General features: G+C 56.4%; 1 protein-coding gene across 2 annotated transcripts; it reads left to right on the top strand.

The window, feature by feature from the left end:
* Positions 1 to 252: 252 nt before the first annotated feature.
* SLC41A1 (solute carrier family 41 member 1) lies at positions 253 to 22,453 on the top strand. 2 transcript variants are annotated; one of them, XM_013058239.2, is made up of 11 exons: positions 253 to 313; positions 2,940 to 3,981; positions 11,422 to 11,529; positions 12,630 to 12,701; positions 13,321 to 13,465; positions 13,607 to 13,753; positions 14,368 to 14,515; positions 15,327 to 15,406; positions 16,271 to 16,405; positions 16,705 to 16,853; positions 19,887 to 22,453. In XM_013058239.2, the coding sequence occupies exons 2-11, from the start codon at positions 3,607 to 3,609 to the stop codon at positions 20,070 to 20,072; spliced, it is 1,545 nt and encodes a 514-aa protein (XP_012913693.1). In that variant the 5' UTR covers positions 253 to 313; positions 2,940 to 3,606; the 3' UTR covers positions 20,073 to 22,453. The 2 variants fall into 2 exon arrangements, with proteins under 2 accessions (XP_012913693.1, XP_004756503.1); XM_004756446.3 differs by lacking the exon at positions 253 to 313 and adding an exon at positions 802 to 1,209.
* Positions 22,454 to 23,666: the final 1,213 nt, after the last annotated feature.

Genomic DNA, 23,666 nt, shown 5'->3' with positions numbered 1-23,666 from the left:
AGGTGCGTCAGGGAAAGTTGGATTTCGTTTAGGCCGGGATGGAGACTTCTCTCCCCTGTGCTGCCACCAGGATCAGGGGGTCAGAGGAAGGCAGGCTCCCCCCACCCGCCCCTCCCTCAGGTGGTGCCCGTGGGACCCTCGTCGCGAGTCTGACCTCTTTTCCCTCCCGCCCGCCCATCCCCACCCCTTCCAAAACTGGGACGTTATTAAGGCCGGTTCCGTCAGGGCTGAGCCATTTGCTTAGAGGAAGGCGGGATCCGGAGGCAGCGCGAGGTGCCGAGCCAACCAGAGAGGGGCTGTGTCCAAGAACGAGGTGGGGACGGTTCTCTCCCGGTGCCGAGCGCGGGAAGGAGCCCGGGGATGGCTGCTTGAGCCCGCGGGGCCAGAGCTGGCAAGCCCCACACCGACGCTTCCCGGCCCTCCCGGAGGCCACAGGCTGGAGGAAACACTCAAGACGCGCGAGGAAACGCGCACAGGCGCACACGCCTTTAAAGGGCGAGGGGGGCTCCCGGCACGGCGGGGCGGGGCGGGGCGGGACGACCCCGGAGGAGGTGGCCTGAGCCGCGAGCGCCGGCCAGCGGGAACCTCTGGTCGCCGGCCGTCGGGCGAGGGGACCCGCGAGCTCGCGACACCGGCCGCGGGCCCGCAGCTCCCGTCACTCCTCGCACTGCGTTTCCCCGGCGCCCCGCCTCCCGGGCACAAAGCGAAGGAAAGGGGCCGGGCTGAGGCCGAGCCCGCCCCCTCCCCGGCCTCCGATTGGCTGCTGCCGTTGTCCATCCCGAACCTATTTTTGATGGGGGGGGGGTGCCACCCAGTCTGCCCTAGATCACGTTTGCCACTAGCAGCCAACCAGTCGGGCCCAAGTCCGCGGGCAAGAAGCGATTGGGGGCGAGTGAGTTCAGCCCCGCGGTCCCCCCGTCCGGGTCCCCCCCGCCCGGGCCCGAGGCGGTATATCCTGCCCTCCCCGGCCACCTACCCCTCGTGGAAGCGGAGCGGCGGCCTCGCTGTAACGCAGAGGCGAAATGTAGCGAGCCGGGTGTCGCGGCTGGACGCTTGCCTTGGCCGGGGGTGCGGGGGGTGGGCACGCCGGGGGCCGAGGAGGACTGCCGAGGAGGAGTGATGAGAAGAGGGGGAGCCCTGCACCCCCCGAGACCACGGGTCCCTGCTGCCACTCGCCAGGCGCCCCCCTTCTTCCCAAGCGAGAGGCAGGTCAGTCCTGTGGGGTCTGGGGCGGTGGGTGGCGGAGGGCGGGAGCCCTGGCGCGCAGCGCATTTGCTGAGTCTGAATGCGAGAGAGGCGGGGGAGGCCACCCAGTTACTTCGCCCCCTCCCTGGGTTTGCAGATACTGAAACGGGTCTTTTTTGTTCCCTCCTCAGGGCATCCTGGTTCACTTTTGCTGCTTTCATCCGAGGGCCTTAGGCCCGTCCGGAGTGTCTTTAGTGGAAGGAGTGGGGTGAGGGACAGGCTTCTCTTCCTGCGAGCCCCCTTTCAGTTTAGGTGGCCTGGCAGGAAGACGGGAGGAGGAGGGAGGGTCAAGTTCTAGCAGACGCTGCTGGCATAGGGGCATCTCTCCCGCCTTGAGGGCAGTTTCTGGATCTCCCGCGAGGGTCTTTGAGAGAACCCGAGAGAACCACGGGACTGACTGTGTTTTAGGAGTTTGGAAAAGGGAATCTGGATGTGTGACTTGAGCCCATAGAAAGAGAAAACAATTCCCATGGGTCAGTTACTGGAGTTTGAATCACCCTTTCCCAAACTGGAGTTGACTAATTGTGTGTGTCTGGAATACTTAAGTACTTGTTCATCCTGCCTAGGGAAATTCTCTTTAAATTTATTTTTCTCCTCGTAAGAACTATGTTGGTGAAACGGGATAGAGTGGGATCAGGGCTTGGGCATTCCTTAAACAAGAAAAGTGGGGCCATTCCATCTAGATGGTGGCCTTTGGGAGCAAGTGCATTTTGGCTTATACTGCTTTGTATTCTGCTTTGCTTTGTTTTACTTTTTTTTTTTTTTTTTTTTTTTTTTGCTTGCTGCTTTTGTTTTTTGTTTTTGTTTTTTAGAATTCCACTATATCCAACTCTCAGTCACCCAGGGGAACAGGGTGAACCTAGGGAACTGAAACGTGTGCATAATAACCAATAGTTTTGCCCTCTCCCCCTTCAAACTGAGATAACTCTCTTGTCCTATCTGACAGACCCACAGGGCCAAGAGCAGGGGGGAGAGAAGTAGAGACAGAAGCCTGGATCCCAGTCAGCGTCTGAGCTTTTTGTAACATTGCTGACTCTCAAGGGCAGGAGTGGGTAGGCCTCTGGCTCTTGGCCTTGGTCTGGCAGCCTTGCCCCATTGCCCAGGGAGTCCTCCTAGTTTTGTTTTGTTTTCCCCGTCTCGGGGGCTAGGACATTTGGGGGTCTGGAGACTCTCATTTAATGATCAGATTCTGCCTGTTTCTCTTGCGCAGCTGTCTTGTGACTGTAAACAATCACTTTCTACAGTGGGGTGTCTGTGCTGTGTGGCAGGGAGCTTGTGACTGAACTTATGACTGACCCCACTGGGAGACGACACTTAAATAATCCTGAGTTTTTAATGAACATTCAGGAAGGGATCTCCCCGAGGACATCCCTGTCCACCCCTAGTTTCGGAGAAGACAATGTCAAGGTCTCTTGCACCAGCCACATCGTCCCAATCCCCAGGCCGGCCTCATCTCAATGCTGTTGACCAGTGAGATGATCCCTGTGCAGCAGTGGGCTGCTGGGCAAGAGGAGGGCAGGGATAGCTCCTGCTGGGCCTGCAGAGTTCACAGGGCAGGAATGGGTAGTTTTAGTGAAAAGAACGAGGAAATCAGCAAACCCTTTTTGCCTGCCTTGTGGGAAAGTCGTCTGGGTGTGAACTGTCCTCGGCTAGGTCATGACATCTCTTTTTTGTCTTCTTCCTTCCCACACCAGGTGTTTCACGCAGATTCCGGTGACTTGAAGGACCAGGGATTTGGGGCAGTACAAGGTCTTCCCAGGAAGGAAGGAAATCTCTGGAGCAAAGGGGAAGGACAGCAGACAGTGCGCCTGGACCAGCAGAGCCCGAGGAGCTGCGGGAAGCCGAAGGAGCCCAGCCAGAGGCGTGGGCGGGAGCCACAGCCCTAGGCCAAGGCTGCCTTCTGGGGGATTCGAACTCAGGCTATTTTTCATGAAAGAAGGGCCACCTCCGAGGGTGCCCCCGACTTGACTGGGCTCTTCCACTCTGGATGCCCTCGGCTCTGAGGAGCCTGCTGCTCAGAACCAAAGAAGATAAGAGGCCAGATACATTTCCCCGCAACAGCGCGCTGGCCGGCCGGAGTCAGGCCTCTGCACCCCTGGTGGCTGGCTGTGGAGTCTGGTGGGGGGTCTCCTGCTTCCCTCCAGCTCGCGGCTGCAGTGCTTGATGGGGCTGCCTGTCGCTGGATCCATTTTTGCAGCGCCTGGTAGGAGCAGAGAGCCGTGGGAAGAGGCCCCGCGGCGCCCAAGCCTGGGTTCATCCCAAGACTAAGTGCTTTCCCGACTTAGGGAGAGAGAAAGAAAAAAGAAAAAAAGAGAGGGAGAGAGAAAGGAAAGGTCCCCCTTCCCTTCCTCCCTTCCCGTCATGTCCTCTAAGCCAGAGCCGAAGGACACCCACCAGCTCAACGGGACTGGCCCTGCTCCCTCACCCTGCTCTTCAGATGGCCCCGGGCGAGAGCCATTGGCCGGGACCTCCGAGTTCCTGGGGCCTGATGGGGCCGGGGTGGAGGTGGTGGTGATTGAGTCCCGGGCCAACGCCAAGGGGGTCCGGGAGGAGGACGCCCTGCTGGAGAACGGGAGCCAGAGCAATGAAAGTGATGATGTCAGCACGGACCGTGGCCCTGCACCGCCCTCCCCACTCAAGGAGACCTCCTTTTCCATCGGGCTGCAAGTGCTGTTCCCCTTCCTCCTGGCAGGCTTTGGGACTGTGGCTGCTGGCATGGTGCTGGACATCGTGCAGGTAGGACCTGGCTAGGGCAGCTCTTGACCATGAGCCTGGGGCTACCGTTTCCTCCTGGGAAACCGACTCCTGTAGCTTTCTCTCCACCTCCCTGTGAGAAGCAGCTGCTGCTTCCTAGAACCGTTTCCCTTTGGATCATGTCCTCGATTTCTTCTTGGTCTAGTTACTTTCTACAGAAGCCTCGAGGAAGCCCAGTAGCCCTGAGGAGGTGGTCAGCGCAGCATTGCTTAACAGAAGCAGAATTTGTTCCGGAGCTCAGGCTTGGAGGAGGAGAGATGGAATGAGCTTGTTGCCTGCTGTCCCTCCCGGGCGTTCCTCCTGAGCCAGCTCCATAGGGGAGAGACTTACATGGGACTCCTCTTTATGCTTTCTTTTCCCGTCACTTGGGGTTTCAAGGATAGCCACAGTAGAAAGTTCAGTTTCAAGTCTCCCCTCCATCCCCCTGCTGGGTAGGAATTTATTCAGCTGCCAAGAGGGTCTCAGATTAAGTGGGAAGGTTCTTAAAGGCATTCTGTGTTGCTTATCTGCCTGTAACCTCCGCACGATCTCCTTGGGGAACGGGGGTGGGCACATGCTATCTGATGCATGATTTGGGCAGGAGGTGGGGTGGGGGTTGACATGGCAAGACCTGGAAGTGCTAATTATGGGGCGTAAATGGGGACTGGATATAACCGGGCCTGGGCAGACCTCCCTCTTCTCTTTGCTTCTTACCTGTCTTTCATGAACCTGCCCTAGGCAAAGAGGGCTCTTTGTGGGGCTACTGGGTAAATTTAAGGATGGGAACTGGCAGGACCTGGAAGCTGAGAGCCAGGAATATGCTATGTAACGCACGGCAGGTTAGGACTCACCCAGAACCTTCAGGTCCAAGACATCATTCCAGTCTTGTTACCAGGGGAGAGTTTTGAAGTTGAGGATGACAAGCGCGGTGGAGTTTCCCCCAAGGCTCTAGAGTTATCAAAGGTAATCATTAGCAGGTATCAAATTCCTGCTGGATGCTGAGCTCTGTCCTAGGTACTTGGAGAAATGCAAAGACTAGAGGAGATCTGGCCTTGGCCCTGGGGACCTTCCAATTTGTCCCTAACCATGAAATCTCCCAGGAGGACTTGGAACTCAGTGTCCCCTCTCAGTGCCAAGCCAGCCCTACCGGTGCAGTGATGCAGAGAGGCCTGCTGGTGGATGGAGGTCACTATGCTGGTGTCCCAGGGAACGGAGGGTGGTTGGTTATAGGTGGTTCTGTCAATGGTGTCCACCCGGACCACTTTGACTTGAGCCCTTACGAGAAGCCTGTTGCTAATGAGGATGGTGTTTTTGTCATGCCAGAATGTGCTGCGGTCCCTCTCTCCTAACTTACTATCTTCCAGGTTGTTCCTCAAGGAGATTGGGAAGCCAGGCTGGAGCTGGGAAGGCAGGCCTTGGATCCCTCCCCCTAGTGGCTGCTTTGCCTCCTAGGGCAGTGAGGGGGGCTGGTGGCAGGAGGAGAAATAAGATGGGGGTAGCAGTTTCTCCGCCTCTTCCATCCCTTTCCTCTGACCTTGATTCTCATTCTTAAGAGTTTTGAGTTCTGGTTTGGTACTTACATAGAGGCATAGCACCAGGTTCCAGTTGTTTTATTTTCTGGGTACTAATAACAGTAATGGTGAGCATTTGTTAGGCCCTTCTGGAGGTAGGCCCGTGAGGAGGAAACATAATCATCTCCCATTTTGTAGCTAGGGAACCTTCGGCTTAGAGGGATTGGATAACTTGTCCCTGGTCGTCTTGACTCAGAGCCGGTGCCGTGAACCTCTATGGCCTACACCATGTCCATGGTTCACCAATTGGTTAAAGACTTAGGGAGGAGTCTGCTCTCTGTGTCTTCCCTTGAAGAACAGGGTGGATCAGAATCTGGAACAATTGGAGTCATATTCTAAAGTGAACAAGAGCAAAGGTCCTTAGCAGTCTCCCACCCCCACCCCATTCCCACATACTTGGAGAATTCCAGAGCTGGAAGAAGCTTCTGACATCTTGCCCCACCACCAGCCTCCGCACCCATGAGCCAAAGACATTGGTAAGGACCTTTGGTGCCTGCCCAACATGCCCACAGAGGGCCAGCAATTGCCCTCGGTGTGGCCCTTAGGCCCACCCCTAGAGCTAGGGTCCATTGGATGTGGATGACAATGGCTGGTTTGTCCTTGCCCCCCTCCCCCAGCCTTCCTGCCACAGCTGGGTTGAAGCAGATGGCTACAGTGATATCAGGGGAGGAGGAGGGTGCAGAAAGACTAGGACATGGGACCACAGGGACATTCTTATTCCACATCCAGGGAGGCAAAGGTCAGGGCGGGGGAGGGGTGGTTGACAAGCTCAGATTCAGGAAGAGAAGGATGATTTCTAGGGATTCACACTCGTATCCCCCTTCCATAAGCTAAGCTGGCCTTCAGTGAGACAGAATCTGGGAGTGCCTAAGAGACTGAGGCCATCTGGAGGAGATGGCTAGAGAGTGTCCCCAGCATCTCAGAGCAAATGAGCAGAAGTCTGAGTTGATGCCAGTGTCTCCTTGGTCAGGGCCCCCCATCTTTCCCTACTACTGCAGAAGACTCAGTCTCTTTCTGGAAGGTCATTTCTGTTGCCTCTTATCTGCCCTTCCGCCCAGTCAACGTGTACAGCCAGCCTCTACAGTGAGATAAGGGGCTGGTGTACCAGCCAGAAGTAGAAAAAGGCTAAATGGACTGCCACCCGCTCCACGGTCCCACCGTGGCTGCCAGCTCCCATGATATTTAGGAAGGAAAGCAGGATCAGGCCCCATGTTGGACTGGAGCTGGTTGAACATAGTTGGCTCTGGATCTGCCACCTGTGCTCTGGGCCACCCCCCTCAAGTCTGGTCCTAGGCCATTGGGGGGCATCTCACTCCCCTTTGCTGTCAGCCTTTTGACAGATAGGGGAGACAGGAGGTGGTGGGGAAGGTTGGGGAAGGTTGGGGAAGGTTGCTTCCTCGGAATTCCCAGCTGTGTTAAGACAGGTGGGACCCCTAGGTCCTTATTTTAACTTACGACTCACTTGCTGAGGATCTCAAGGAAAGGAGACAAACCCGTCGCCCAAACACCTCCTCGTCCAGCTTCCCTTCCCTGCTGTGTGTATAGAGGAGTCCACCAAGATGAAAGTGGAGTGGAGGGGAAAGAAGCGGTCCCCCCTGGTTGGCCTGCTCCCGGGGCCACCTGCGCTCCTGGACGGAACCTGTCCTCCTGGACCACCTGCTTTCTCACAATTTGTACAGCCCTGAATACCCAGGCACTGCCCCGAGGCCCTCCTCCTTGGATGCCTGGGATGCCTACAGAGGGGGAAAGCCTCAGACAGGGGATCTGACTCAGTCTTCACCCCACAAGGTCAACCCCAGCCCAGCTTCTGGGGTCCCCCACAGCCTGGTGCTCAGAGCTTACCTCTAGGGATTTTCATCTTCTTAATGTCTTGACTCCAGCTCTTCCTGGCTTTGACTTTCCTCCCTGCTTCTGCTGTCCCGGTGTGGGGTGTGGGGTGTGGGGAGGAGAGCTCGGAGCCGAGCTCCCCAAACAGGCAGGAGTCAGAGTATGGGGCTGGAGGAGGTGAGGGACAGAAGAGGCAAGAGGAAAGGACAGAGAAGGGGTACCAGCTGGGCTGCTGTGGTCTGAAACTGACAGTGAGGACAGAGAAGGGGTACCAGCTGGGCTGCTGTGGTCTGAAACTTACAGTGATCGCTTTGAGTCAGGATTATTTGGGGGTATGGGGGAGCAGTCTCATTTCTCACCCCTGGATAGCAGAGCCTCCTGAGCCCCCAACCTCAGGCCCCTCTAGGATGGAGAAAGGCAGGGAAGAGGAGCGGCGTTTCTGCAAAGCACTGCTCTCTGTGGACGCCCTCCCCCTGCCAAGTGGGGCAGTGTTTCCTGGAACGTGCCCTTTCCTATCCCCAGCAGAGCAGGAAGGCGTGGGTGCGGGCTTGGCTGACAGGTTCGGCTTCAGGAGCAGGCGGGCACTCCCAGCCAGGATGAACAGGATGGGCCTGAATTCGGCCAAAGGAAGAAAGAGAGACGCTCACTGTCTCCCCTGCCACGTTCTACCCGCTCAACCTCAGGACTGCCCTGCCCTCCAGGCTGGTTCCACATCCCCAGCCTCTGGGAGCCCCCGTGTGTGTGTGTGTGTGTGTGTGTGTGTGTGTGAGAAGCTCCCACTGTCCCCCGCCTGAGCTGCCTCTTCGAGAAGGTTCTGTGGGTGGAGAATGTGTGTAGGCATTGGCCAGCCCTGGGCTGGAGGTCAGGTGGTGTGAAATCCCGGGCTGAATTCCGTGTGGGCTGGGAAGACTTCTGCACAGAGCCTGGTATTGTGGCGCCTTGTTCCCCTGGGCTGCCTCCCAGCTCATCACTGCTGAAACCCTATACCTTCTGGGTCCTGCTCACGTGTGTGCTGGGAGGTGGAGGGCTCTGGGAGTGCTGACGGGGGCAGCCAGAGGGACCTAGCTGTACTTCCTACATTTTGTCTTTAAATAATCACACAGACAGTGTTCCTTACAAACAATTGAGACAATATTCCATGCATATGCTTAGCTTATGTCTGTCCAGGCTCCTTGACGCTGCCCGCCCATATTCGTTACAGACGCCTCAACACAAAGCTAGTAGCTTGGAAGCTGGGAGGGGCAGGTGATCTGCAGGGAGAAGGGGTATGAGGCTGTGCTCCAAGAGAAGCTTCGAAAGCCCCCTGTTAGCCACCCTTATGAGAGGAGGGGAGCCGAGGAGAATTCTTCCCCTCTCTGGAGCTCTTTGTCCAGTTTCGGTCCAGTTCAGGTGAGAAAGAATGGGACAAAGCCCAGTGTGGCCAGGCCTGCAGGGAACTGGAACCCCAATGGTAGGCACCAGCCGTGTCTAAGAGTAACAGTGCCCGAGTTCCTCCAGGGGAGTGAGAAGGGATTCGCATCCCTTCCAGCATTTGCAAGGGCCTGGTTCTTCCTGTGGGTACCTCAAAGCTCAGCACCTGTTGCTGGGGGAGAGGGAGCAGGGCAAGGGGGTTCTTTCCCATCCTTAGTCTCGGAGAGGGGGTCCCCTAAAGCGAGTCCTAGGCCCTCCGCCTGTGAGGGACCAGACCAGGAGCTCAGGTCAGCATATGTTGTAGCCCTAAGAAGATGTGCCCTTCCCCCAGAGTCCTGGTGTGGACGTCCCCCCCACCACACAGGCACACACCCCCAACAAAACACACTCTGACAAGAGAAGAGAAATCCTTACCTTATAGGCGCTCCTGGTGTCCAGCCTCCCCAGGTCTCTGGCCCTAGCCCTAGCCCCCTCTGCTATTCCTTGCTCATATTTTGTTATTACTACTATTTTTTTTTAAATGCCTAACAAAGTTTGTCACCTCACCCATTTTTAAATATACCGTTCAGTAGTGTTAAGTATATGCACATCATTGTGAAACATCTCCAGAACTTTTCATCTTACAAAACGGAAACCCTGAACACTAAATCCTCTGCAGCCCCTGGCAACCAACCATTCTACTTTTCAATTCTGTGTATTTGACTACTTTGGACACCTGACATGAGTAGAATCACACCGTATTTGTCTTCTTATGACTGGCTTATTTCACTTTAGTATAATGTCCTTCAGGTTGACCCATGCTGTAGCGCAGGTTGGAATGTCCTTTTGGAGGATGGATACAATCCCACTGGATGTGTGTACCACCCTTCATGTGTCCATATCCACCCGTGCACACCTCGGTTGCTCATACGTCTCAGCCATTGTGGATAATGTTGCTAGGAATGTGGGTGAGCAAACATGAATTCAGGACTCTGCTTTCCCTTCTTTGGGATATGTATCTAGCAGCGAGATTGCTGGGTCCATGGTAGTTCTATTTTTAATTTTGGGGGGGTGTGCCCGGCTAGCTCAGTCAGTAGAGCATGAGACTCTTAATTTTGGGGGGACACCCCCGCCTGTTTCCCATAGACAGTGTAGCATTTTGCATCCCCACCAACAGTGTACAAGGGTTCTGACACTTGTTATCTCCTGGGGTGTCTTTGTAGTAACATCCTCATGGGTATAAGGTGATAAATCTCATTGTGGGTTTGATTTGCAGTGTCTCAACTGTGGAGTGACAATGCTGAAACGGCCTTGAGGGACCCTCCAGCATGGCCCCAGATTGTACATTTTATAGTCGGGAGCTTGAGGCCCCCATAGTGTGCCTGAGGTCCCCACGCTGGGCCTTGTGGGCAGATGCTGGGACATATCATGAGGCCCATCACCGTGGTCTCTGTAGGAGACCCAAGGCTCTCAGTCCGGTGTCCTCACACCTACAGTACTCTGCCTCCTGACCCCCTCATCAACCTCCATAAGCCTGCCTGGCTGCCTGCCCCCTCCTCCCAACCTGAAGGCGTTCCATTCCTGAAACAAATAAAGAACAAAGAAAGGAACCCATGAAGCCGTCAGCCCCGGCAGGGAGGCACAATCCCAGGCTTTTTTGCAAGTCTTCAGTTTCACTTGCAATTAAAGTAGCTTTCAAATAGCCAATCCTGGCTCCTTGGCTTTTCCCCCTTAGCAGGAACAAGCACAGTGTCCTCTGAAACTCACTTTCCTTACGCACAAAATGGGGATCAAAACAGCCCCCACGGCAGTAGACTGTTGATCTGCCGAAATGAGCAAGTGCACGGAGAGCACTTCTCCTAGTGCGCAGTGGGCACTGAACAGCTCTCAGCTGACGGAGCTGGTAGGAGAGCGAGGCCTGATGGACCTGGGACTAGAACCCAGGTCTCCTGACTCCTAATCCAGTGCTCTTCCTGGAGGCGTACGCTCGCCTCTCCTACCTGAGAGCTTGGGGAAGCTATGTGGGGTGAGGGACTGCAGAGGACGCATAAGAAGCCTCTTGCAGGCAGCACGCAGAGGCCCCGGGCCTCTGTGTTAATTCAGAGCCTATTGGAGAGGAGAGTTGCTGTGGCTGAGGCCCAAGGCCCTTGGACACAGAAACCAAACAAACTCGAATCTCCTCGGCCCCAGCCCAGCCCCATGGTGCCCAGCTCTCACAGCTGAGACAACACCACCCAAGGCTGAGGCCAGGGAGAAACTAGGCTGAAGACAAAGAGGTTGGGGATTGCTATTTGAGGGGGGGATCACAAAGGAGTTCTGGGGTATAAGGTAGCCTGGGGTGATGGCCTTGTGGGTTCCTACCTCCTGTTCGTCGGCTCCAGAAAGCAGGCAGAGGGAGAAGAGCCAGGCTGGGGTCTTCCGCCTGGAAGAACACCTCTGTGTCTCCCTGTTTCTGGGTGGCAAGAAGGGGGGGGCTGTGTTGTTGGAGCACCGTGGTCTTGGTTTGGGTCCAGGGTTCTTGGGGAAAAGGCGGCCGGCGTGCTCACGCCCTGCTGATTCCACTTCCTCCTCAAGCCCCTGGCCCCAGACTATCTGTTCAACCTGGTGCCAGCTCTTTGGGGCACTGAAATCCCTGGGTTCTGTTTTCACCTTGTAGCACTGGGAAGTCTTCCAGAAGGTGACCGAGGTCTTCATCCTAGTGCCTGCGCTGCTGGGGCTTAAGGGGAACCTGGAAATGACCCTGGCGTCGAGGCTGTCCACTGCAGTGAGTGTCCTGGCGGGGAAACACACAGAAGACGCGGGGCGGTGTGGAGCCAGACTGAGAGCTCACTGCAGGCCTTTCCCAAGAGCCCAGGCCCGGAGTGTGGGGCTGGGGTGGGAAGGTGTGGGGAGATCCCGGCCCGCGTGTCCTGCTCCTGCACAGGGGCTCCCTGCCCGGAGTGGTTCCCAGGCTTGGTTTCTGGATGTCCCGGCCATCCCTGGACTCTTGCCTCGCCCCCTGCTCCGCAACCCGCCTCGTGACTGTTTGTGCAGCTTTGACCCACGAGCATCACGCTGGTCCCTCCACCTGCACAGATGGGGGCCTCCTCTGATCTCCAGCCCTGCCCCGCAGCTGGGCAGGAGCGGAGCCAGGCCTTCCCAGCCCCCCATTCGTCCCTTTCCCTTTCCCTCGAGGCAGCTTGCTCCTCACTAAGGGAGTAGAGAAGGGGCAGCTTATCAGTCCCCCTGCCCACAGCCCTGTAGGTGGGCCATGATAGTCCCGAGACTGGACCAGATACAGGGCTCTGGGGTGGAAGGTGAGAAGCAGAAAAGCTCAGTGGGGCGGAGGGAGGGGGGCGGGGGGCAGGGCTGGCCCATGTGGCTACAAGTCTAGAGGAGGCAGCAGAGGGAGCAGCAGCTGGTCCAGCCAGCCCACCCCACCCCCACCCACGGCCTGACTTCCCGAGTACTCCTGGGAGTACTCCTGGGCCACGTCGTTCTTCCCAAACCCTCTTGCAGACTCAGCCCCGCACCAGCACCTGCGCTGGAACAGAAGGCTGGCTGCAGGGCCAGGGATCGGGTCGCTCTGACCCACTCGGGCGCGGGCTTCCTGGGAGGAGCAGTGCGCAGGATGGAGCCGTCCTGAAAAGAGGAGGACCAGGAGGGGCCGCCAGGAGCTGCCCCCACCCAGCTGCAGGAGCTCACTCAGGCTTGTTAGCTCCTTCCTTCTGGCCTCCTTGACGCGGCTTCATGTTCCCTGGGGGTTATGTCCCCGTCCCCGAGTCCTAGACCCTGTGCACTGCCTCCTGATCAAGGCAGGGTCCTAACGAAGGAGCCGCAGGCCTTTTCCAGCCTGGAGCTCCAGCCTTGCCCTCCCTCTCCCAGGCCAACATTGGGCACATGGACACACCCAAGGAGCTCTGGCGCATGATCACTGGGAACATGGCCCTCATCCAGGTAAGAAAGCAGAGACTAGAGAGGGTGGGCTAAGCTCCCCCCTTGGTCAGGAATCTGAAAGACTGAGCTCAGCCCTAGCCAGCTTGAGAGTGAGGCGCCAGCATCCTGCCGAGCTGGCCGCTCCCGAAGCGGCTCTAGGAGGGAACCAAGTTTCCCAGGCCAGCAGCCAAGACGGGGAGGGCCCAGCAGGTCCCATGTCAGGGCCCAGCTCGCAGGGGTCCGCTGGGCTCGAGTTCCCACAGACCAGACTCAGGAGTGCCGGACTGTCCTCGACCACCGTTGTCAAATCTGTGTGTGAGGCGACACGGGTTCCAGACTGGGAGTCTCCCCGCTTGAGTCCCGGCCTTGTCTCCTGACTGCAGGCTTAGGCTCTGCTGATTCTCACCCCAATCCCCAGAGGGATGACCGGCTCCTGCGGGGTGCACTGCCCAGGACTAGTGTCTGGGGAGAAACTAAATAAATAAAGACATCATTCTGGCCTGGGAGGACTGCACAGTCCAGCCCAGCCTGCCTCCTGGGGCTGCTAAGAGTCAGGCAGAAGGCTGGCCCAGCACTCGGGCGACCTGCGCTAGGAAACCCGCGGCCCCTGAGCTCCTCTGAGTTACCACTCTTGCCTCAGGTGCAGGCCACGGTCGTGGGCTTCCTGGCATCCATCGCAGCCGTTGTCTTCGGCTGGATCCCTGATGGCCACTTCAGTATCCCGCACGCCTTCCTGCTCTGTGCCAGCAGCGTGGCCACGGCCTTCATCGCCTCCCTGGTCCTGGGTAAGGAAGGACGGGCGGGGCAGGGGAGGAGGGAGGCGGCCTCAGAGGTGTCGCGGGGCCTGGCACCTCCAGTCTCTCCTTTTGCTCATTGATACCCCTTGATCTCTTCTCCCCTGCCCGGCCCTATCTCTTCCTCCCCAGGTATGATCATGATCGGAGTCATCATTGGCTCTCGAAAGATTGGCATCAACCCAGACAACGTGGCCACGCCCATTGCCGCCAGCCTGGGTGACCTCATCACCTTGGCACTGCTCTCAGGCATCAGCTGGGGACTCTACCTAGAGCGAGGTGAGGCTGAGGCCACTGGGGGTGTGACCAGGGCAGATCCCCCGGTGGGCTGTGGGGAGACGGTGGTGGGTTTGCACATGTGTAAGGCTTTCCTCTATGTTCTTAACCATCTGGTTGGAGCGAAGTTTTGTACCCGAGCTTGGAGACTGAGGCTTAGTACTCTCAAAGTCACACAAGGCAGCAGGGCCACAGGGGAAAGGATCTGAGAACTCTATGCCTGCCTGGTCCTGCAGACTCCTGCTTACCTTGGAGGAGTAAAAGGGAAGGGCTGAAGGAGAGAAGCTGAAGCCTGGAATCTGCCCGCAGCATGGAGAAGGGGCTGGGAGACTGTGCTTCTGGGTCTCCAAGCAGGGGACGTTAGAAGCTGGTCTCTGCCCCTGATTAGCTCCAGGCCTAGGGAGCTCTCAGCTTGGTTTCTCATCCACACAATGGACAAGGCTCCCCGCCCCACCCCCAGGCTTGCAGGGAGGATCAATGAGGTCCTGTGTTGTGTTGTGTTGCATGTCGTGTTGTGTTGCGTTTTTGGTTCCTGCCGGGATTATTGTCAGGCTGAGCTGGGGCAGGCCTGAGCGGGCAGCTGCAGCGCTTACCTCCCTCTTCTCTGCCTCTCTCAGATGACTGGCAATACATCTACCCCCTGGTGTGTGCCTTCTTCGTGGCCCTGCTGCCTGTGTGGGTGGTGCTGGCCCGACGGAGCCCAGCCACAAGGGAGGTGTTGTACTCGGGCTGGGAGCCTGTCATCATCGCCATGGCCATCAGCAGGTAGGCTCAGGCCCTTGGGACATGCCCTCTCACACCCACTCACAGATGCCCTGGTGAGCCCTGGAGAGAGAAAAAGTGGTACAGAGTCTAGAAACACCTTCCAGAGTGTATCAGCCCCATGGCCTTCTGTCACATGTGACAGAAACCATCTGACGTGGGTTTCCTTGAAAAGTAGAATGCACTGGCTTAAGGCACGAGAAGGGCACAGCTGGTTTCAGGGCTCTTGATGACACCATCTGGGCCGTGGTGGTCTCTCTTGGTTCTGCTTGTGCCTGTGATGGCCTGTGGCTTGAGGTTCCAACTAACTCCGGCGGGAAGAAGTCTGTCCGCAGTTCCACGGAGTCCCGCCAGAGAATTTCACTGGCTCTCGTCCAGTCACATGGCTGTCCCTGTCTCACTGTGGCCTCAGGGATGTGCTGCTCTGATTGGTTGGGGCTGGGGCCTAGCCATCCGTAGAACAATGTCACCTGAACCATAGGGGCTGAGTTTGAGAGAGGCGGTTCCTGAGAATGAGCCCAGTGCTGTTACCACAAGGGGGACTAACGGGCAGAACACCAGCGGTCTTTGTGGGCGGCTCGTCCCGGGCTCCTCTCGCCAACCCAGCGGGCAGGTGCAGGTGGCAGGGGCCTGACCCCACACCACCAGTTTGCTCTGGGGGGGGCACTGTGCCCAGTCTGAATATTATAAGCAGCAACTGGTTCTGGCAAAGGAGACAAGGGACTCCTGGGAGCCCCTTGCTCGCCAAGGCCAGATGGGCCTGTCCTCCCCGGAACTGTCAGTGATCTCTGTGTCACTTTGTCTTCGTCTGTAGTGTGGGAGGCCTCATCTTGGACAAGACTGTCTCTGACCCCAACTTTGCAGGGATGGCCGTCTTCACACCTGTGATTAATGGTGAGGTCTTGGCGTCAGCTGCCGGGGAAAAGGAGAGGGGCAGGAGAAGAGAAGGCGGGGGCCTCCCGATCAGTCAGGACTCCCGCAGCAAGAGCATCCGGCTCAGATAGCTCAGACCTGAGCGAAGGGGCGGCTCACAGAGCGGGGAGCGGGGACAGGACCCAGAGATGAACAACAGCCGGAAGCCCTTATCCTCAAGGGTCAAGGGGAGAAAAAAATGTTACAGGAGCCTAGAGAGAACACTCTTCTGCCCCCGACGGGGATAAGCCACTGCCAAAAAGAGAGGGATAAAGGAAAAAAGAATACCTGAGCTTGCCTTCCTTCCACCTCCCAGGACGTGTCCTGGTGGCTCCTGTTGAACAAACCGGATGAGGAGCAGCCCACTAGGGAGCCTGGGGGACGGGGTCTGTAGTCAGCCTCTCAGAGCTCTGGGCAAGGCTGGCAAGAGCAGGGAAGAGGTCGGGGCTGGGAGAGCAAACAACAAACTCGGTTCCTAGGACAGGCCCCAGAGTCCAGAGCTCAAACCTGACACTTGAACTTGGTTCCTGGAACCAGCACAGGAGCGTGGGATGCCTGGGTCGGCTCGGACAGGGGCTGGGCAGGGCAAGGCCTTGTCCCCTCGGCTGGGTGGGACAGCAGGTGTGCAGGCTATGCTGGTGAAATCAGGCTGCCTGAGTGGGCAGATCTGTCAGCGCCCCTTCCTGCACCCTTAGTCACCCTGGGAGCACGTGGGACAGCCGTGTCTCCATAGAGAGGAGGGTAGAAGCAACTAGAAGACTCCCTGGTGGAGTGGGGGACCAGTGATGTGTCACGCCCTCCCTGCTCCTCACTCCACCCCGTCTAAGCACTTTTGTCCCTCTGCAGGTGTTGGGGGGAATCTGGTGGCAGTGCAGGCCAGCCGCATCTCCACCTTCCTGCACATGAACGGGATGCCAGGCGAGAACTCTGAGCAAACCCCTCGCCGCTGCCCCAGTCCTTGCACCACCTTCTTCAGTCCCGGTAATGGCAGAGTCCCAGCCTCCTGGTCCGTGCCAGCCCTGGGGGGAGGGGCCGACAATGAGGGAGGGAACCTCCCTTCAGAAACAGCTGGGACCTGGCCAGGTCGCTTCTCCCTCTCTGCCGGGCCACACTGGCTCTCTGGAGAGAAGATCCTAGGCAGGGAGACTGTCCTTTCCAGGAACACCATTGGGGCAGGGGACCTCAGGGTGGTGAGGTAGAGACTGTCAGCCCCCTGCTGTCCTGGGGCATAGTGGAGCACCTCCTCCTCACTCCTCCTCCCTTCTCTCCCCGGGCTCCAGATGTGAATTCTCGCTCGGCCCGAGTCCTCTTCCTCCTCGTGGTTCCAGGACACCTGGTGTTCCTCTACACCATCAGCTGTATGCAGGGCGGGCACACGACGCTCACCTTCATCTTCATCATCTTCTACATGACAGCTGCACTGCTCCAGGTACAGGCGGGCAGGAGCGCGGGGAGGGCCTGCCACCCACTCTGCCGCCTCGTGCTCTGGGCCTGGCTGGCCAAGAGACGCAGGACAGGGGTTCCAGAGAACTGGGTGTGGGTCTGGCAGGGTCACTCACATGCTGTGTGACTCGGGCCCAGTCGCTTCACTTCTCTGAGCCTCCGGGATACATTTGCCAATTGAGAGAAATGGACCCAAGGCAGTGGTTTGTGGGCAGGTGGTCATTGTCAGGTGCCAGGCAGGTGGGCCCCGGGGTGGGGGGCGCCCCCACTGGCCTGGCCCCAGAGCGCCTCTTGGCTGCTTTGCATGCTGGGGCTTCCTGAGAAGATGTCATTTGAATGAAGGGTTTCAGAGCTCAAAACGGTGTCAGATCCACCACACCGGGTCCTCTGCAGGATCCTGCCCAGCCTTGCTGTTCTTTGACACAATCTGCTCTCTCCCTGGTAGTGTTAGCCCATTATTTTTTTCTACTTATTTTGGAAGAATTATACATTCACAAGAGGCTGCAAATAGGAGGTACACAGAGGCCTATTGTCTCTTCAGCCGGTTTCCCCACTGGAAGCCTCTCACATAGTTCAGCCCCATCAAAGAACCAGCCGTTCAGCCTCGGAACAGTCCATGGGGCTCACTCAGATGACAGCGGCTTTACGCACACCCGTGTGCGTGCACGCACGTGTGTATAATTCTGTGCGGTCCTGTCCCCTGTGCCGATCCATCTGTCCAACACCCATGAAGACACAGAACTGTTCGCCCCTCACAAGCCCCCTCCTATGCTCCGCTTGGGGCCACACTCACCCTGTTAGACATTGTCAATTTCCATAGACATGACTTTGAGTAATAATAACAGTCCCGTCATTCAAAACTTTTTAAAGGTTCACAGTGAAAGCTCTTCTTTCCCGCCCTCTCTCTGTCCCCCAGCGTCTTCCTCCCAGCCATCCACGCAGTCCGTGTCTTGTATATCCTTCAAGCGCCTGCTATATTTATACAAGCAAACATATAATTTTCCTCCCCCTTTTTTTTTACACACCCATCACGCACTCTACACACTGTCCACAGCCTGTGTTTTCGCAGCACAGTTGATCTTAGAGATCATTCCACATGGATACCTAAGGAGGAGAGCAACCTGATTTGTTATGGCGGCATTCTTCTGCCCTATAGATTACATCATCTCATGTAACCAGTTCCCTCTGGGTGAACACTCATCCTCTAGCCCCTCACCTCAAACCTTAAAAGGACTGTGTGTTGGGACAGCTTAGCGAGAACCAGCCATAGGCTCTTGCCTCGCCACCACACCCCCCTTGCAAGCTGGAGTTAAGTATACTCCGTGGGGAAGGCGGGGTGGGGGGTGTGATGGGATGATCCGAGGGTCTGCTGCTGGGGGCTTAGCCCTGGGCTCCTACTCTCACCTCTGCGGTCTCCTCTGGGCCTGTGGAGGGCCAGAGCGGGGTGCTGAGTCCCCTGGAGAGTGCTTCCTGATCACTTTGCTCTCTCCGCTCAGCCATGTGTCTCTGGAATGAGGCTGGAATGAGCAGACAGCTGCTACCATGCCCTTCCTGGAGCATGTCCCAAAGTCCTGGTCACACTCTTTATTTGGGACTCTTCTGCAGCTGCTGGAAAGGACGCAAGGCGATGGGGGACTGGCCCTCATACAGGGCCAGGGGCAGGCCATGGGAGCACCAGGGAGCTGTGTGCAAGGTGGGGGGTGGGGCAGCAGGAAGGGTGTTAGAGCCTCAGAGAGAAGACTGGAGAACAACAAAGCTGGCCTAAAATTAGGTATCAGTTCTGGCTTCAGGATCGCCCAAGGTCTCCATTTCCTGCGTCTGAGCCCCTTAGGGCAGAATTTACATACCACAGTTTTTGCAAAGTACAGTCAAGAGTAAAACCTCCCTCCCAAATGACTGAGTTGGAGATTTACCGTTAGAAAGCATTTCACCCTCACGCAGATGCGGTCATTTAAGGAGCCCAGATGTCAGGACTGGTGTTGAGTGTAGAGAAGATGCAGGCCCGCCCACTCTTTCCTGGTATTGCACATCAAGTGCTTTGCCAACTTCAAGTGTATGGGAGTCTTGCTAATGTGCAAATTCTGATTTGGGAGATCAAGAGTGGACTTGAGATTCTGCATTTCTTTTCTTTTCTTTTTTTTAAGATTTCATTCATTTACTTGAGAGACACAGAGAGAGAGAGAGCATGAGCATGAGCTGCGGAGGAGCAGAGGGAGAGGGAGAAGCAGACTTTCCACCCAGCAGGGAGCCCAACACGGGGCTTGATCTTGGGACTCCAGGATCATAACCTGAGCTGAAGGCAGAGATGCAACCAGCCAAGCCCCCAGGCGCCCCAAGATTCTGCATTCCTAACCCGCTTCCAGCTGTTGTTGATGTCACTGGTCCTGGGCCCACTAGCAGAGGTCTAGTCGAGATCATGCTTGATCTGTAGACATGGAAGGGAAGCAAGGGCACAGATAAAGCAGCAGATAATCCAAAATGTCTTTTGAATTGATGTGCACTCTCTGCTTTCTATTCAGCCGACTTACTCATAATTCTGTTTTGCTGGGCTCACGTTAAACTAGACTTGCATTGTCTGAGACCACAACAGCAGAATGGAAAGGGCCAGGAGGACGCTAGCTTGGCGTAATCAAGTGTTCCTCAGGCAGCTGTGCCAGCAGCAGCCTCAAACACTTCTGCTCCGAGGAGAAATACCTGCATGAAAAGCCAGCTCCAGGCCCCAGCCCCCTGCCAGGCCCCTGGAGAGGCCCCCGTGGCAGGCACTTGGGGGCAGGATGTAATGCTGCTGGGGGGGGTTTCTGGGGAGTAGCAGTATCTTCCTGGGACGCGGACTCTCTGCCCCAGGCGGTGACTGTGCAACAGAGGAACATAAGGTCTGGTTGGGCTGGAAAGATGCATCGCAGCATAAGGACTGTGGCTGGCCAAGCCCGGGCTTACAAAGAATGTGCTTTCTTGAGTGGCCTCTGGCTCCCCCTGGAGAGAGGGGATGGCAATAGGCCGGGCCCGTCTGTCTCCGCAGGTGCTGATTCTCCTGTACATCGCAGACTGGATGGTGCACTGGATGTGGGGCCGGGGCCTGGACCCAGACAACTTCTCCATCCCGTACTTGACGGCTCTGGGGGACCTGCTTGGCACTGGGCTCTTGGCACTCAGCTTTCATGTCCTCTGGCTCATCGGGGACCGAGACACGGATGTCGGGGACTAGCCTGGTCACTCCACCTTTGCCCCCCTCCCTGCCCCATGCACTTTCTGTTCAAATTTTTTTCTTTTGTTCCCCTTCCCCCTACCCGACTCCACACTCCCACCTCTTTCTAGGACTTCACTTTGATACCAAATTCTCATTATTTTCAATGGGAATTTTTATACATTGAGCCAAGTTCCTATAGCAAGAATTCCGACAGGACAGATGGACTGAGATAAGCAGTACAAGTAGATTTTTGAGACAATCACCAAGTGCAATTTCATGGTGGGTGAGGCGAGGTAGACTGAGGCGGGGGTTTCCATCTGGGGTCGGGGGACATTTGGTTTAGCTTTAGCAAACTCAGTCGTGGCCCTAATGAGAAACCCTGTGTGCGTGGGCTCTGGCTTTTTGGGTTTGTTTTTGTTTTCTCTCTCTCTTTTTTTTTCCTTTTTTTTTTTTCTTTTTGATTGAACAGAGAGATAAATATCATTCCCCTCCCCCGCCAGCTCCTAAAACACACACACGCTTTTTTTCTAGAAATGGACCAACTTCAAAGCACTAGTAAAGAGATAGCTGCTCCTGGCCCCTGGTAACCCTAACCCTATCCTCGGCCCTCTGTCCCAAAAAAGACTGAGGTGGACTAACCATTCAAATCGCACACACACCTCTTACCCGATTGCCTGATAAACACGGTGAACCCCTCCCTTTGATCTTCTTCCCATTGATTGTGGGAAGAAATGAACCAAAGCCTGGTCTCTGTTGACCCAAGGCCACCAATAGGTTTACCAAGATCTACGTCCTTCCAGGGCCCAGAGCATCGATTGTTTATCTCTGTTCAATCTTGATGTCTAATTGTCTCAACACTAGCTTTCCCAGAGCTTGCCAGGTTGGGTTCCGAGATTAGGGACAGGGAGCAAGGACGCGGGGTATGGTTGGGAGGCGGAGGGCAACCGGGGTTGTTTCAGTGCCACCGATGACATTTCACGGGGTCACCTTAGTCCCCCTCACTTCCTGAGATCACTCCTGCTGTCCTGCTGTGGAGGTTTCCTGTGTCTTGGCTTCTGCCCTCGTCCATCACACCCTCAGTCACCCACTCAGCCAGTGCACAGCCTCCCCAAGAGGAGTCCCATGCGGGCGTGGTCTGAGGCTTCCGCTGAGCCGCATGGTAGGTCCTGTGCCAGCGGTAAGGGAGCGGGCTCTCAGCTCACCTCATCCCCAGATACAAAGGCCTTGTGCTCCTTCCAATCTCGCGGAGAAAGTTTCCCTGCTAGAAGCGTTTGCATCTGTGTCATCGGGCCAGCTTCTGCCTCCCGATCTCCCCTCTGTGCAGGCCAACCCCCACGAGAGCCCCCAGGCCCGTCGCTCCACCAGCAGCTCGCTTCCCTGAACTATACCCTTCCTCACCTTTTCTTCCCTCCACCTGTCTGTCCTCACTAGCCGCCCGACAGAGGATTTAGACCCAGTAGGCTGGATGGCACCGGCTGCGGCTGCCCTTCTCTGCCCAGCACAAGCTTCAGGGAACAGGGGAGCCTCGGCATCCGCCCCACCCATTGCTCTGACCAGATGAGAAATCTGTCCACACTCGCATGTGTGCGAATCTGAGCGTTCGGATGCAGGTTTTTCCCTAGGCTCCCCATCCGCAGCCTCACCATCGACCCTCCTCTCTGTAGCGGAAAAGGTCCACCTCCAGGGGCAGGCTAGGCAGTGACCCCGGGTCCTCCCGACCCTGTGCCTCATCCCCAGAACTTGGCCGGTTCCTCCAGAGACTGTCTGTCCTTTCCATCCATTTCCACCCATGCTACCTTCTGGAGTCTTTCAGTTGGAAGGAAAGGTAGAGACCACAGGACTGGGGCTGGGGCCAGCGGAGTTCATTAACACCAGCCTGGGCTTGCAGCTGCTCGTCCCTCGGGCCCTCTCTTCGCCTCGCCGTCCACCTGCGAACACGGTTGCACACACACTCTTGTACGGCACCAAAACCAGCTCCCCTGCCCCTGAGGCCGCTCCCCTGTGTCCCCCTGTCGCCCTGGCCCCAGTCCGTCACCTCTTCCTCATCTCCCGAGTTCAGCCAGGCCACCCTGGAGACTCTGGAGCCTCCTTCTTTGCTGAAGAAGCAGGAAGGCGGGCGCGCCCCCAGCCCCAAGTGCGTGAGCAAAGGGAGGACCGCGGGGTGAGAGGGAAAAGAAAATGAAGTGGACTTCCGTGGAAGATTCATTTCTTTTCCCGATTGCACAAACTGCATGTACTTTTGGCCTGGCTGCAAGGAGCGACATTGGTTTACTCTTGTATCCTTAAAAAGTTACAGAACTGTGTCTTAAGAGAATTATTTATAGTTACTATAACTGAATTGACAAATGTCAACGTAACTGATAAATTATATTTGGTAAAATAAAGAGGACGTTTATTTAGATGGTGGCTGGTTCCTATGCGTCTTACCCTAGAGCGGTCCCCTCTTGTGCGTCTTACCCGGGCGATCCTCGCTCAGAAGCGGAAAGGGGCCAGAGCATGACCAGGAAAGAAACAGCTCTTAAATAGAGATGTGTGATTAGAAAAAACCACAGTGCACATCAGTCATTTACTGAAAATGAGCGGTGCTCTGGGACACAGACCAGAAGCCAGTGTGGTGTCCTCGCCTTCCCCACACGGAGCCCGCCTCCTTCGGGTACTGTGCTGAGGAACACAAGCGTCTGTGGGGTAAGATTCCCTCACTGCAGAGTCTTACCATCTGGTCGGGTCAAAATTATTAACAGCTCTAATTTGTCGAGTGCTGAGAACGTGCCTTCACTATATTCAACCCTGGAAGCCCTTAGAAATTTACAATGGACTGCAGAAGGTTTGTCAGACCAGCCCGGATTCAGATCCCAGACCTTCCGCTTGCATTCCTGATTTTAGGGAATCCTGGACCCTCTCCGAGCCCGGCCTTCCTTATCTGCACTAATACCTCTTTCCTACAATTGCTAGGAGACTTCAGCGAGGCAATGCATAAAGTACTGGGCTCTGTGCCTAGCACGCACTAAACCCCAAGATACTAACCAGTCACTATTTAAAGGGTGGGAGATGGGTCAATGACAAGGCAGTGTCAGTACGGTGACCACAGGGGTACACGGAGGGTGGCTATGGGAGCAGGCGGATGGAAAAGGTGAAATCTAGTTTCGAGGGTCAGGGGAGTCTGGGAGGAAGCCAATGGGAATTGGAGTTAGCAGACAGTGGGAGCCGTCTGGAGGAGGGAGCGATTTGCGAGGCAGGGAAATGAGCCTCCAGCTTTGGGAAACTACGGGCAGTCGCGTGTGGCTGGAGTTTGGAGGGCAGAGGGTGACAATGTGGCCTCATGAGACGCACACTGACACACGTTTGTGACAAGGCTGTGTTTCTGAGACGGCAGATATGGAAGAGCAGAGGCCCCGTGTGGTGCCCCCAGGTCTGTCAGACGCCAAAGCCTTTGCTGGGAACCCCTGCCCACCCAGGACCCTTCCCCCACAGGACATGTGACAACCTTGACGAGCATATGCTAAATGCTGAGCATTACTCATCTCAGCCTTTTTTTTTCCAGCTTCGTGAAGGTACAATAGACAAATACATTTGTAAAATATTTAAAATAGAACATGATAATTTGGTACACGT

This window comes from Mustela putorius, unplaced genomic scaffold, assembly GCF_011764305.1.
Source record: "Mustela putorius furo isolate JIRA1106 unplaced genomic scaffold, ASM1176430v1.1 tig00000508_pilon_pilon_pilon, whole genome shotgun sequence".
NCBI classification, from domain to species: Eukaryota; Metazoa; Chordata; class Mammalia; order Carnivora; family Mustelidae; genus Mustela; species Mustela putorius.
This window is presented reverse-complemented; position numbering and strand designations above follow the sequence as displayed.